This window comes from Mesocricetus auratus, unplaced genomic scaffold (assembly GCF_017639785.1).
Source record: "Mesocricetus auratus isolate SY011 unplaced genomic scaffold, BCM_Maur_2.0 Super-Scaffold_100691, whole genome shotgun sequence".
Lineage (NCBI taxonomy): Eukaryota > Metazoa > Chordata > Mammalia > Rodentia > Cricetidae > Mesocricetus > Mesocricetus auratus.
The window spans coordinates 17,233,776-17,249,496 of record NW_024429267.1 but is presented as its reverse complement, the minus strand read 5'-3'; the positions used below and the strand labels follow the sequence as shown (position 1 = coordinate 17,249,496).

General features: G+C 43.2%; 1 protein-coding gene across 1 annotated transcript in view; it reads right to left on the bottom strand.

Annotated features, from left to right (window-relative positions):
- Positions 1–11,402: 11,402 nt before the first annotated feature.
- Positions 11,403–15,721, bottom strand: part of Gclc (glutamate-cysteine ligase catalytic subunit) — a 39,415-nt gene continuing 35,096 nt past the window's right edge. The window contains exons 13-16 of the mRNA XM_005073712.4: positions 14,151–14,232; positions 13,968–14,071; positions 13,746–13,866; positions 11,403–12,868 (exon numbers count right to left, since the gene is read on the bottom strand). Of these exons, the coding sequence (XP_005073769.1) occupies positions 12,657–12,868; positions 13,746–13,866; positions 13,968–14,071; positions 14,151–14,232 (519 nt within the window). The 3' untranslated portion in view covers positions 11,403–12,656. The remainder of the gene's footprint in view (positions 12,869–13,745; positions 13,867–13,967; positions 14,072–14,150; positions 14,233–15,721) is intronic.

Below are 15,721 nucleotides of genomic sequence, written 5' to 3'. Positions count from 1 at the left end.
TCATAAAAATGCATCCTGCGTCCACCTTCCCCCATGGAGCAACCACCCAAAATTAAAATGTGAATCACTGGAAGTGTAATGAGAACCTAAGATTTTTTACAAATCATCTAGTTCTCAAAATATCACTGAAGATCACTAAACCAAGATCTCCTTCGACTGGACAAGTTACTTCACCTTGCCGTGTGTAGGCAATGGCAATTGTGAGGTCCTATTGCAGAAAGCTGTAGTGGAGATCAATGAGATGCTGTGTGCCAAGCAAGTAGAATCACACATTGCCACACCCACTCCAGTGGTGTCTGCGTGACAAGCCTAAAAACTTGGTCGCAGGCCTGAGGCAAAAGTTTCATGGAAACTGGTCTCCTGGAGGTCCCTGGTGTCCCATATCAAGGATGTGTTCCAGATTTGGTCTAGCAATCACCAGTGGATGTTTCTGTACCTTTTTTTGTATTAATTTCTTTTGTAGGAATAAACATGCCTCAAGGGTCCAATCTGATTGAAGGTCCAGTAAAATTGGATGTTCCTCCTCTGGCCACCACTGATGTTCCAACTTCCTTGCCAGAAACAGAACTAACAAAATCAGGGGCCGATGGTGGGCTCCTCCAGTAAATAGGGAATTTCCCCAAATGTTTAGGACAACAGCCGCTCCCCTTCCTTATACTGGAATTTATGATGAAGAAGATAATAGGAGGAGAACATGTGCTGTACTACTGAATTTCATGGGAAGGCTTGCTAGAGCGAGACCCCCTTGGTGCCTATTATCCAAGGCACAGCAAAATAGTATAATCAGAAAGTTAGAGAAGGCAGGCCAATGGTGGGTTAAGCACTGGACCAAGAATTGGGACTATGGCTGGGGCATGAGCCCACAAGACAGGGGAAGTAATTCTAAGAATAAATTGATCTCAGACAGAGCTGATGTTAGCATGTTGTAACCACTGTCTGGCTACTGCCAGTTGTCATGTATTTGATTTTCTAGTCTCATGATGTGCCTTATGTGCCGATTTTACTGACTCCAATGTACCTTGACATATGTACAAAATTAACTTTTCTATTTTGAACTTTTAGTCTTATGATGTGCCTTATGTGCCAATGTTGCTGACTTCGATGTACCTTGACATATGTACAAAATTAACTTCTTTACTTCCTCATGTAATGATTATAAAAGTCTGATGCATGCTTTGAGAAATTACACTCAGATTCAGCACTGTTCGTGTCTGTCACTTGCTGACTCTTTGCCCACCTGAGTACCGGATCCATGATTCTCCCCGGGTTGAGGGGCCCTGACTGGGTCTGCCCGTGGCAACGCATCACTTGTTACAAGTGTGGACGCAGAGGTAATTATAGAATAAGACTTGGTTATAGGAAGTAATACTAAAACATAAGAAAGCAAACAGACAAAAACCCCACGCACCCTTTACCTCATGGTCTCCAGCATCTGCGGTTGCCCAGGCTACACGGCATCATCAGTTGTAGACTTCCTTTGTCTCACTCCACTGTTCTCCGAGTGTTATCGTCCTGCATAGTTCTGTCACTTTTGTAGGCTCCTGTACCCACAATCCTAGTCAAGACACTGAACAGTTCCACCATCCACAGAATCTCTTCTGCTGACCCTCCTATTCTAACACACCTGTTCCTTACCTGTATCCCCATTGCCTGTCCTGAAGCTCTAGTGGCCTAACTGACATAGGACTTTGCTTACTTCAAGTGATTCACTAGGATCCACGCAGATTGCTGCTCAGATCCACAGTTCATCCCATTCATTACTACTTGGTCTTAGATGGTGGGGATATATCACCACCATTTGCTTAACAGCCCTTGAAGGGATAGCTAGGTTGCTTCCTGTGTTTGGCTACCAGGAATCAGTGATGGGGGAATGTCCTCTATATGCTATGACAAGGTGTTTCTCTTATTGGTTGATGAATAAAGCTCTTTTGGTGAACGGACCGGCAGACTTTAGTTAGGTGGGAATTCTGAACAAAGAGGCAGGGAGGAGACAGAGGGAGACACCACCTAGACACCAGGGAGGCAAGACGCCAGGGAATCACCTAAGTAAGCCAAGGCCACACAGTGATACACAGATTATTAGAAATGAGTTAATCGATATGAGAGAGCTAGCCAGTATGAAGCCTAAGCCAGTGGCCAAACAATTAGAAATATATAGTAAGTCTTTCTAGTACTCACTTCATTGTGGCTGTGGGCACCCGGTGGACGGAGAGAGACTGGTCCAGTGGGACTGAGACAGACAGGCTATAAACAGGCCTTTGTGCAAACAGGACTTTCCATTTCTCATCTGACAGTATCAGAAACTCACAAACTGTTTCCCAGAGTGGCTGTTACCATTGTCCTGACCAGCAATGTAGTTACAATATTTATTTTTTATTTCAGTGTTTCGAGTAAGTGTGTAGTAACATTCATTTTGCTGCATCCTTTTGCCTTTCCCTAGAAGCTAGTGATGCCAAGCAGCTTCTCGTGTGTTTATGTGCCTCACCTCCTTGCTAAAATGTCCCTTCATATCTTTCCCCTATTTTATAGTGGCATTGCAGCTCACCAAGGAGTTCTTGTGAGCTATCACTGTTGATGTTTTCTACATCTATTAGATACAGATTTTGGATGTTTAGTTTTTTAAATTAAGTACCACCATTGGATTATGAGCATCATTACCACTTCAGTAAAACGACCACTATCCAAAGAATGGTGACCAAAGAGTATCCAGATGTATGATCCTTAGATGACACAGGAACTGTGACAGTGTAGATCCTTGCTTATTTGTGAGATGTTAGAAATATGTATCATGTTCATTGAGAAATATGTAAAGATGAGCCTTTAAAAGAAACCACTGGGACATAACTAAGTTAATAGAGATGAGAAAACTACATACCAAAACTGAGAAGAAACATCAGTTAAAGGACGAGGAAACAGAAGAAGCAGAAAGAAAACAAAGAGGTTGATGGACAGTCCTGGCCAAGTCAATCACTGTAAGTGCCCACAGACTAAATACTTCAATTAAAACATTTTACAAATTAAGAGCTAATTATGAGAGCTTATAAGGGAGTTACCTTAGTTAGCAAACCAGATAGGCATGTAAAAGAGTAGAAATAAATAAGCACAGTCTAAAGAAAACTGACGTGATTATGTGAGTAAAAGTAAATATCAAAGTGGAAATGTCACGAGGGAGAGGATATGATGTCATTACAGTCAGCTGTAGTACAGTCTATTGAGAAAGTGCATCTCAACCCTAGAGGCCAAGGCAGCTGCCTACAGAGCTCAGGTACACAGGGAAAAACAAAAGCAACCCCAGTCACCTCGACACTTCACCCCAGTTACTGAAACAAAACAAAACAAAAAGCAAAAATACAGAAGATTTGAATATTTCCAGTGGCAATCCCCTACTGAAGGTGTCAAGTGGACACTGCAGGGAAATAAATATTGAATGTTTTCCATGAAAGGACACATGGTGAGCTATTAAAAAGTTTTTTTTAAAATGTAAAGTACTAGAGCAATTCAGAATATTGTGTGAACAAATAAATTATACTAGATATGCAAAATAACAAAAAGATACTTAGACAAATTCCCAAAGAGTTTTAAAATCAAGCTATATGCTTCTAAATAGCACCTGGCCAAAGGCAAAAACAAACAAACAAACAAAAAAACCCAGGAGTGTTAAAGAACACTGGCAACAGCTGGGTGTGCTGGTGCACACATTTAACCCCAGTACGCCAGAGGGCAGAGGCAGGCAGATCTCTATGAGTTCAAGACCAGTACATAATGAAAACTGGACTCAATACAAAACAGAAACACTCAAAACAACAAAGAAACAAACAAACAAACAAAAGCCCAAACCAGAAAAACACCCACCCATTCATACCTGAATAATGAAAATGGGGCTTGATATGATTCAGTGCACTGGGTGCTCTTTTGCAGGCCTGGACACCTGAGTCTAATGTCTTGATCCCATAAGGTGGTCAAGAGAGTTTTCCTCTGATCTCCATGTGTATGCAGTGGTATAAGTAAGGTGTGTGTGTGTGTGTATGTGTGTGTGTGCAGGCTAGTGCATGCAAAATAAAAATGAACACAGCACAAGGAAACAACAGATCCCCATAGCAGTAGTGAGAGCCAGCCCACAACTTACCAGCTTATGTTAGATTGAAAAGGAATTTGTATCTAAATATAAAAACAGAATTAAAGTACATCTCAATATGGAGTTTCCCAGTCCCAGAGGTTCCAAGTGTCATCTTCTAGCTTCTGGGGTCATTAGGAATGAATGTGATGTACAGACATACATGCAAATAAAACTCCCATATACATAGAAATAAAGACTCAGCCAGGCGGTGGTGGCACACACCTTTAGTCCCAGCACTCAGGAGGCAGAGGCAGGCAGATCAATGTGAATTTGAGGCCAGCCTGTTCTACAAAGCTACACAGAGAAACCCTGTCTCAAAACCAAAACAAAAAACCCAAAACAACAACAAAAACCCTAAATATGGAGTTTCACTTTACAATAAGCTGTTCAGAATGGGTCTATGAGTTGGGGAATATTTGTAAACTAAAATAGACAAGACCAAAACTCTGAATGAAACTGCATAAAAAGGCAACCACTGAATAGATGGCACTAGTCCCCAGCTTCAGAAGGAGTAAGGTTTTAATGGAGAAACCATGTTGACCCTGGAGCAAGTCTGAGAGAGTACTGAGATTTTATACATCCTGAAAAGAAGAAAATGGAGGTTTAGAGGGAGCCAATGGCAACGCTAATGTCAGGCATCCAGGAGGACTTGGAGCAAGAGCCGGCTTTGGAAGTCTCCACTCTTCATTCAGCTTTTGCTGTGGACTCACAGCCCATGGGAACACTCGGAGTTGCTGGAGCTGCTGTGGTAGGATGGGGACTGTGTTCTGAGGAAGCACAGGTCAGCTGTGGAAGTCTAGGACTTGAGAACATAGTGTCACTTCTTGGACATTTTACTATTCAGGTAGACAGGTTGTTTTGTTTTGAATTCCAGGCCAGTCAGCACCAGGTCTTTCTGCTACCTACACCCAACTGCTCTAAATAGCCCAGCACCTGCACCTCCTGAAAAGGTTGAGAGCGTTTGAAACACCTAATTCTATTTTGACACAAAGCAAACTCAAACCCCAAACCAAAATGACTCTAGGAAACTCGCTAGGCCCGTGTTTGAGAGGCGACTAAAAAGAGACAGCACCTACGTCTCCCTCTCCTTCCCCAGGAATCCCAGCTTTAGCTTTCAGCATGGCTGAGTTTTTTCTTGTTCTGACTTCTTGTTGCATTGTTGGAAATGTCTCTGATCTCAAAGGACTCTTTTCAGAAGATGTGCTAGGCTGGTTAAGAGTTCTATGGGTGTGTCATCTATAACGGAGGAGTACCCTCTGAGAGAGCACCAAGAGGGACACTGTTCCTTTTTATTTCCCACCCATGCGACTCTTAGAAACAAAGAGTTTAGTTATTTATCTACTCACCAAACTAGTGTAATGAAAATATTACGGTTCTGTTAGGAACATAGTTGAAATAGTTTTGTGTAAATTTAAAAACCATTTTGTGTGACTTGAAACAATGTGATGACTGAGCATGTCACCAGGCAGCTCTGATAAATCCTAGGCAGGCCACTGGGCAGCTCAGATACAGCCTAGCCCAGGACTGGCCTTGATATGCTAATGAGATAACCTCAAGGTGGTGTTGATGTGTTAGTGAACCAGCAGCCCCAAGCTGTGAGCCCCGGAGTGCAAAGCTACTGCCCTATGAAATAATACAAAACTGGAAATGGCCTCTAGGATTGCACTGTCCTGCTTCGGAGACACGGTTTCTCTAGCCTGTGTTAAGCTGATACCAATCCGGAAGAGGCCTTGAGACACTGTGCACGGTCCTGGCTTCAGTGACTTTTGAACTTCCAGCAGTGTCGCTGGGCTCATACAGGCCCGCCTGTCATTGGTCTCAAGGACCTCGTGGGACATCCACCAGGCCATCCTCCCAGCCTGTCACAGCTGGACTTCAAGGTGAATGTGGGTGAAGCCTGAAAGCTTCTACAGTTCCCTCATTGGAGGATTCCTCAGTGGATCCCTAAAGCAGCATTCTGCCCAAACAACAGCCCCTTGCTTGGTGAGACGCCTGAGTACCTTTCATAGCATCACGATATCGTAAGGGATGTCTGTGTGAATAAGTGGAGTGTATTCGAAAGACAACTCTTGTGTGGACCTTCAAATTGCCAAGCACCTTCCAGGCCACAGGTGTGCTCTCCATAGGTTTGGACTTGAATCTGCATGCCTTCTTTTTTTTTTTTTTTTGGTTTTACAAGACAAGGTTTCTCTGTATTGTTTTGGAGGCTGTTGGTCCAGCCTGGCCTCGAACTCACAGAGTGCATGCCTTCTTATATGCTTGAAGAGCTTGTGCATGGCCTGACCCAGTCCTCATAATCTGCCTAGATGGAGATGTGAGCTCTCAAGACTTTAAGATACCGCAGAGTGCTTCTTGTGTACAGAAGCAGTGAGGAGAGCACTTATGTAGCTGGGGAGAAGGTTCAGTGGCCACAGAAACAGCAAGGTCGGAGTTCTGGTTCCCAGAGTCCACATACACACCACGTGGGCATGGCTGGTAAGTCCTCTGCTCAGAGGGCAGAGCTAGGGGGAGTCCCGGGGCAAGCTCACTAGTCTAGGATTGATTAAGAGACCTGCCTCTAAGAATAGAGTGGAAGAATGATCAAGGAAGATTTCTACACACACACACACACACACACACACACACACACACATGCTTGCCCCCACACATGTGAATAGCCATATACACATGCACATGAAAGAACCTCAAAAAAAATTTACTTTGAAAACTAGGTGTGGTGGCACACTTGTAATCCCAGCACTCGGTAGGCAGAGGGTTGAGTTGGAGGCTAATTGAGGAGGAGGAGGCAGAGGAGGAGGTGGTGGCAGCAATGTTCTGTACATGAACCACAGGAGGACTGTGTAGGTTTTGTCTTCACCTTCTTTAACTGTTTAAGTTTTGCCCACTCTCTTTGTTGGCCCTGACATGTGTAGCGTGCTCTCCAGCTAACTGTACAGCCCTGTACTTTTCCACACACCGACTCATCACCCAGATTAGGGTAGAAACCCAGCCTAGCATCCTAGCAGCTGGCTTCCTAGTGAGTTGTTCACTCTGGAGTGACTACGAGGAATCCAGTACCACTCAGCTTTGTGTGTTGAATTACAAGTGGGTTTCACACAGGGCACATCGTATCTGGCTTCTCTATCTTGGGACAGCCTGTGCTACAACAGCATAATTCACTTCACCACTACACTGTTTTTTCTCAGTGCATCTTCCATACTTCATAATTCATTCCAATGATGTTTAGAGTGAAAAGGGATTCAGACTGCTTTGGCCTCTGCTTATCAAGCAGTTCAAGGATGTACCTTTCCCAGGTGAGGCTGGACCAAGGAAGGTCTCACTCCAAGTCCTGGTTTCCCCACTTCCTTTCTGCTACAGACTGAATGCATCTCCCCTCAAATGCCTAACCCTCAACGGGATTTACATATGGGACCTTAAGGAAGTAGCTAGGTTCACATGGAGGTGGCAGCTTGCATAGAAGTGATCAAGCCCTCATCAGGAGACTTGTATCACCCATCAGAGCAGTAGGAAGTTAACCTGTAAGTCAGGAAGAGCTCTCAGCACACCTACTGCCAAAGCTTGAGCCTGGATTTCCAGTCTTCAAAACATTGAGTCTACAATGTTATTCTGGTGTCCGAATCAAGACACCTTTCAACTTTTACTTTCCTAAGCATCATTTGATGTGAACTCCAAAAGCGTTCATGGAGAAGGTGGAAACTGTCTTTGGGGAAAGAGATGGCCCTAATTAACCTCAAGTGGAGCTCAGGACCAGGACTCTGAGAGCCCTGACCAAGCAGCTGTCTGGCAGTTCTGAGAAAGCCCCTAAGCTAAACTTTGAAAGACTCTGGCATCACAAGCTCACCACTGTCTTCGTTCCCATTAACGCTGAGGGATACCTCCCCTGTCCTCTACAGGTGACTGATGAACTTCCCAGCACCCACGACCGTGCTAAAACCCAGACGTCTGTGCCATCCAGTCTCTCAATTAGGCATTGGTTTAAGAGGGCAAGGTATCCCACTCAGACAAAGTGTCATTCTGGAAGTGAGATTTTAAGGAAATGACCTGTTCTGTTACCCGTAGGTGAAGACACACGCTCTTCAGGGCATCTTCTAGCCCCATGCTCTTGCACAAGGCCACCACAGGCTCTCCAGAAGCAATCACAAGACTGAAGACTGTCCTTTAAATGCAGACAGAGTTGTAAGGGGATGGATATAAGACTTCTTAACACACATGGGATAACCTGCTTTTTACCGTAAACAAGAAATTGTTTTCTAAAGCTAAAATACTTGAATTGTCAGACAGTATACTCTCAGGGTACATGAGCTTTAGAATGAGCCTGTGAGGAAGTGTTAACAATCCATGAAATGTGAATAAATGGAAAGTTGGAGGGGGGAGGGCAAGGTATGCTCAAAGAGGCATCTTGGAAGCAAGAGGGACCCATTTACCACCACAAGGGCTATGCCCCTGTGACCAGTAGGTTAGAAACAGGCAAAAACAAACAAACAAATAAATAAATAAAAGGCTGTGTGTAAAAGCACAGAGTCCAGGCTTGGGCATGGTTCTTTAATGTTAATTTTTATTTGAAAGTTATGTATAGAATATATCTTGATCGTAACCATCCTTCCCTCTAGCTTTCCCCAGAACTCCTTATCACTTCTTCCCCCCTTCTTAATTTTATAATTATGTATTTATCTTTAACTCAATTAATGCTGTCCATATCATCCACTGGGGCATGGGAAACCTACCAGTATCCACACTCCCAAAAAAGCAAATAACTCTCCCCCAGCAGCCACCAACTACAAACGGTTCCTTTGCTGGAGGTGAGGCCTGGAAGAGGTTCCCTTCCTCCTGGGATTTGTAAGTGTCTTGATTTGTGCAGGTAATTGACAGCTGTGGAGTTCGCATGCAACAGCCACACATCACGCCCAGAGAACAGCACTGCTACTGCCTTCCAGCTTTTCTAGTCCCTCTGCCCCTCTTCTGGGAAACCCTGAGCCTTAGGCAGATGTGTTGATGCAGCCGTGTCATCTGCAGCAGAGCACTTGCTTATTCTCAGACTCTCAACAGCGAGGCATCTCTGCACCACCCACTGCAGTATGCAGCTTCTCTGAGATTGAAGGCACAAATCTACAGGCATAAATAAAATCTAGAAGGCAGTCTGACAACATGAACATTTAGAATAACAAACAGCAATAGGTTCTTTCCCCGGGCTCATTAACCTCTCTAGCCATGGGGTTTGGGCCTGTTTACAGCATGGATTTCCTCTCATGGAGCAGGCCTCAAATCCAATCAAGTCTCCCCACTATTGCTCCAGTGGGCACAACTTCCTTGGCATGCAGGCTAGTCTATCATTGGGTGGGTAAAACAATTAGTATATTTTCTCCCCCAGCAGCCTATACAGCCCCCTCTGGCAGTATAAAGGCATGCAAGCAGGGAAAGGACTTCCTGCTCAGTTGGAGTTCTCTGTGTCCTGTAATTAAAGCATGTGGATCATTAGTAGGGTTTACCACCTTGCTGGGCAACCAAGAGCAATGGCAATGATCTGCATTGTTTTAGATGCCTCTGGGGCCTCTCTAACCATACAAAGTATCCCACACCTGGCACTGAGATTTTCACTTAATAACTTGCCTTCTCAGCATTGTGGGGTACCTCCATCCAAACTCCTTCTTTAAAATTATGTTTAATTAGCTTATAAGCCAGTGGGGTTTCTTTCAGAAGTCTTCTTAATATATTTTTACCAAAGACAAAGCATCTTTTATTCACGTCAGTGTTCACAATTTGGCTCATGACCCCGAATTCTGTTTGAATGAAACAGCTCACGAGTATGGGTCATACTTGCTCTGTCAGGAGTGGAAAGGAAGAGCATATGACAGGTTGAAATCTGCCTGGTTTAAAATTTATCAAGAGAACAATCTAGGCATATACTGAAGGCAAGTGTTGATACTTGAAGTTGATGTATATGTAACTTGGGTGCGAAGTGGTGATACATCTTGTTATCCGTGGGATCAGCAGATAGCCCAGCATTACACAGTAGCTTATTAGCGACGTAGAAGTGTGGACCCCACTCTGGGTTACGTAGATTACAGTGGTAAATGTTGCCGATGAAGTCACACACCCCTAAGTGTATTGTCCAGAGGAAGGTGGGCACTCGTGCCTTCACTAATACACAAACCTTTCACATTTTTCCTTTATCTGAAGTTAACATTTTGATGAAAACCCAGCACATCAATAGGTGTTCTTGTCTCCCATTTCAATCTTTCAAACCTGCAAACCGTTCTCTTGAACTAAGGACACCTATTTTCCTTTTTAAACTATCACCTTAAACTGAGCAACTTGGGAATGTCCCTGAAGTACTTTTCTGAAGCAGAATAAAATCCCTTTTTGTGCTTCCTTTGCCTGAAGAGAGTACCGCTCTGGAAATAACCCTCCTGCTATACATAAAGAATCTCTCCTTTATATCTGGGCTGCACTGTCTTAGTTTTGTACACATCAAGGTGTGGACCAATAAAAACATATACACGAGTTTAGTCTACGTGAGGGGGATGGGTGTGGAGTCAGATCCAGACAGGCTGAAAAGAGCTCTGTAGGGCTTGTTAATTCCTCAGTCTATGTGTCTTCAGTGTAGACCACATTTTCCAAGTCATCACTGGTCCAGCAGCACGGAAGCGGCTGAGAGTTAAAGGAAGATTCACTTCCCGAGGCAAAGCAGTGTATAAGCTACAGGTCAAGGTCTCTGTCACTCTACAGGGGGTAGGTGTGTGTGAAAGCCAGCTACTGAGGGAGATCTACCTGTTTTTATTATTGGTCCTCTTCTTAAAGGTTTGGAGAGCTGCAATGATGAAATGACTCCAATCAGGCCTAATTAAAAATCCCTTCAACAAAGACTAGGCATATTGGCACATACTTTTAACAGTACTAAGGAAGTAGTAGAGGTAGGTGTGGGTTATCTGTGAGTTCAAGGCCAGCCTGATCTGCAAAGTGGGTACAAACCAGCAGCCAGGCAGCAGAGTTAAAAACAAAGCCCAAAACAACAAAAATGCCCAAAACAACAAAAATGCTCCCTCAACTCAAATTTAAAAATCCTTAAACCATTCATACATGCAATAGCTTTTGAATATGAATTCCATTCTGTTTTTTGTTTTATTTTGTGTGCATGCTCTATTTGCATGTATGACTGTACACCAAAAGAGGACATCAGATCCCATTATATATGGTTGTGAGGCACCATGTGGTTGCTGGAAATTGAAGTCAGGACTTCTGGAAGAGCACTCAGCCAGTGCTCTTAACCACTAAGACATCTCTCCAGTTCATGAATTACATTCTTTTATTTTCTTATATTATGAACATTTTATCCTTTTTACAACCTGATTTATATAACAAAACTGTAAATGAAAAAAGGACTTTAATTTTCCAAAATAAATGAAGTGTACAGCCAATCCTAGTCCTTAAAGTCTTAAGCTGAAGCAGCTTTATTGCAATCCTTAAAAATTAGTATTACAATGTAAATATTTATATCCATAAAGCTTGGCTTAATCTACAGTACTGTTATTTTTAGAAGTAGTTAAATTTACTTAACAATGAAGAATATAACATAAAGTTTGCAATCTATGAAGCAAATTATTTACAATTAACATTTAGGGTCCTGATTCACAAAAATTAGTGCATTTCATGATTGATCTGTGAGTTTTACAGAGAAAGCAAGCAGAATGCAATACTGCCAGGGACAATCGGAATGAATGGCTATTAGACGACAGCCTGCCAGTGCGCTTACTGCAACTAGAGAAAGAGTAACCAAACCTTGGCAGCTGTGTTATCTGACCATTCCCTAGCACAGCGGCCAGACGACTGGTGGCAATGGAGGAGCAGACACCACTTTTGACAGAGCTCTTGGTGTGTATAGAAGGTAATGATTTCCCTTTTCAGATGAAACAAAATCATCCCCACCTCTCTATGCAAGAACTCTGAGTCTGTGTATTCACAAATTCCAAAGGAGTTTCTTTTCTAAGAGCCAGCAGAGTTCAATTCAGTGGTGAGAGCATGGGACTTCTCTGGAACAGAAACATCACGGGTAAGGTGTCTCACCCTTGGGCTTCAGTGCAGTCCAGTGATTTTATGTACACAGCAAGGGAGGCAACTCAAAAAACAGTTACAAGAAAGCGTTTTTTAAGTAAATTTCAGTGAATCAGGTCCCAGGTAGTATTAAAGGAAGATTTACAGTAAACATTTAAAACTCTGGAATGCAGGTATTATTGTACAATTACATTTACAAAACTGCCTAGATGCTAGTTGCTCCAGAGTAAGAATTCAAAATGTACAAGCCAGTTTACTATGACTTTAGATACAATGTTATTAAAATACATCGTTAATCATAAAAATACTTTAGTATTTACATGTACAAACTCAGATTTACCTACTGAAGGAAGCTTCTAGTCACTTGCTGGCCACTGGTACAGGAACACTGCAGGCCATGTAGGTGTTCACAGCATCTGAGCCGGCCAGGGGTCAGTCGGTGCTGCACTGTCACTCACTGAACAGTGAGGCACCTCTTTCTGCCTGATGTCTAGTGGGAAGAGTCGCTTTTACCTCCACTATACTTGGCTTTTCTAAATCCTGATCCAAGTAACTCTGGACATTCACACAATTCATTTGCAATTTGGTTACATTTCAAAACGAGGCTATAATTTATCTCATCAGTTATTATACTGTCTTGCTTGTAGTCAGGGTGGTTTGCAATAAACTCTCTCATCCATCTGGCAACAGTCATTAGTTCTCCTGAAAAAAATTAGGTGCTTTAAGAAGTGGCTATTTAATGACTAGCAAACTCATGCCTCTAGAAGGAAATCAGCATGACCTGGGAGTGTTACATGGCTTTAAGAGCTGAGAAGATAGCTCTCATCACATTCAAAAGATTACTACTGGGAATGAATGGAAGGTTGCAGGACAGCAACAAGAATATACACACCCAGTTAGATAGATGCCACCCCTAGGCTGACAGTACCAGCTTTTAAGGGACGGAGGGTCAGTACTGTTTATAAGAGCTATGTGTCCTCCCTCTTGGCCAGAGGGCTATGTCTATAGATGATGCTGTTATGCCACTACTTCACAGGACTCTAGGGTCCCTACAGTGATGAGCACATGGAATAAAAGGGAAGCTGAAGATACAACATTCCGGAGGCGATGTACTCTTACTGGTGACCTCGGTCAAGATGCTGTTATCATTCACACCAAGGTTTGCATGGTCTTCAATGCATTGTGGATGAGTTCTCAAAACTGATAAAGCTCAGGAGGGCACTGTACAGAATGAGCTCCAAGCTCCACACATGCAGGCAGTGCAGCATTGGAGCTGTGGTTATTTAGCCTGGCACAAGTCTACGATGACATGCAATGCACATTGAGGACACCTGATTGACACTGCAGTCCCCACACCTCATCGAAATGCCACATTTTAAAATGCAACACTATTTCATAAGCCAGTAGGGAGGAAAAGTTTTCCCTATTTGAAAGTGTGATTCTAAGATTTTAAGGTGTATGCAACTGTAAAACTAGCAAACTGTGAAAAGCAATGAGCATGGCTAGAGTGTGATATACCGTCAAGCATGTCACAGAACCAAATACTGTAAGGCGACAAAGGGAAAAAAATCTACTATACCAGAAGCTCTCTTCTTAATTAGCTTTAGGTAGTTCAGAATACTGCATCTGGTGTCCACGTCTACTTCCATGTTTTCAAGATAGGAGTTCAGAATGGGGATGAGCCCAGGGAACATACCTTCCTACAAGAAGAGCACATAATAAACTCTGCCAGCTGGCACTCCCAGAGCAAACCCCATTCAGGCCATACCTTCCCGGATGAGAAGCCCTGTTCAGGCCGTACCTTCCCGTTAATGATGGTGTCTATGCTCATGAGGGTGTACTCCTCTGCTGCTGGCTCGTAGCCGGTCTGAGCCTTGCTACACCCATCCACCACCGCATTGCCACCTGCCAACAAGGGGAGCACAGAGGAGCTTCAGCAGCTCGCCCAGCATACACGGACCCTAGAAACCCAAACACGTGATACCTTTGCAAATGTCTTTCCTGAAATAAAACATCCCCTGCAAGACAGCATCTCGTTTCTGTGCCATTTTCATGTTTTCATCAACCTAACAGAGGAAAAGAATTAGGACTAAGTCAGAACATCGAGGAGCAGTAAACCAGTGCCTTCATCACTCCCCTTAGAATTCTGTCCCCTTGAGTCCTTCACATTTGGAGAGGTTCTCATCACACACTCATTTGTGCGAAACAATGGGAGGTTAAGAAGTTAGGTCAGTGTTCTTTCTAGCCCTGCCACACTTACATGAGCAAAGTGGCAGCGGGCTTCAGGCTTGCAGTACCGGAGGCTCACCAGGAACAGTCACCGATCCCATCTGCCTACCTGGTAACTCAATTCATGAATTCTTAATTTCTCTAATAATTTTTTAAGACCTAAGATAAGCCTTTTAAAATACTTTTAGCAGCTGCATTTTCTACAATGCTGCCTTTTTTCACCCACTTTATGTGTATGGGTGTTTTGTCTGCATGTATGTTTGTCCACCATGTGTGTGCAGTGCTCTTGGAGGGTAAAAGAGGGCATCAGATCCCATGGTTGCTGGGAATTGAACCTGGGTCCTTTACAGGTGCATAATCTCTCCAATTCTTTATAATGTTGCCTTATGGAGAGCTTCAATATATGACACAAACACAAACTGAGGGCCAGCGTGGAGGCCAGAGCTGGTGTTGGGTTGTCTTTCTCAATCACAGCCTCTCTCTGAACTTGGAGCTCTCAGTTTCTACTAGACTGGCTAACCAATGAGCCTAGGATCCATTTGTCTCCACACAAGAACTCAGGAGATAGCAGTGCGCTGCCACACCCTGCTTGTAAGTGGATGTAGGGAGGGGGGAGGATCGGGGCTGTACCCAGAGAGCCATCTCCCCAGTCTGGTTACCAAGACTTGTGATTATTTAGCCTCCTCCCACATTCATGATGGAAAGCATCCTATTGCTACTCCTCTGATGCTTTACACAAGCAAGACCTTCTGAATATCTAGACACGTCTAGGAACACACTCAAGTAATAGGCTAAAATGTAACTGTGACTGTGGGCGTTTCTAAGATTTGGGGGTCTTAGAATATTTAGTTTTTATTAGTTTTGCTCCACCAACATTCACACCATTAATCTTACTGCCCATCAGTCATTTAAGTTTTAGCTTATATCAAGATCTACTAGGAAAGACACTCTTAATATCCAAAGTAAATTTTTTTCTTGAGTGTTATTTTGTTGAATTTTAGAGGGAATATATTTCTGATAATGTCTATTTTTGAGAAGTGAAGATTTTTCTTGATTGGCTTTTATGAATCTTCAAGTGAACAGAAGATGCTCTTTGGCATGAACATCGGATCTAGCCTCGACAACTAAATTTGTGAGTACATCATTTATTTGCTTAGGGCTCTTTAGCCTGTGATTACACACTAAAGTCTAAGTAGTTTGTTTGCCTGTCAGGAAGCTATACATCCCTATTTTCTATGTGGAAGGAAACACTGAGACCATAAGCAACCTGTTCGCGTTAAAAAACTGGTGAACAGGATAAACAGCTTACAAATTTAGTTTCGTATC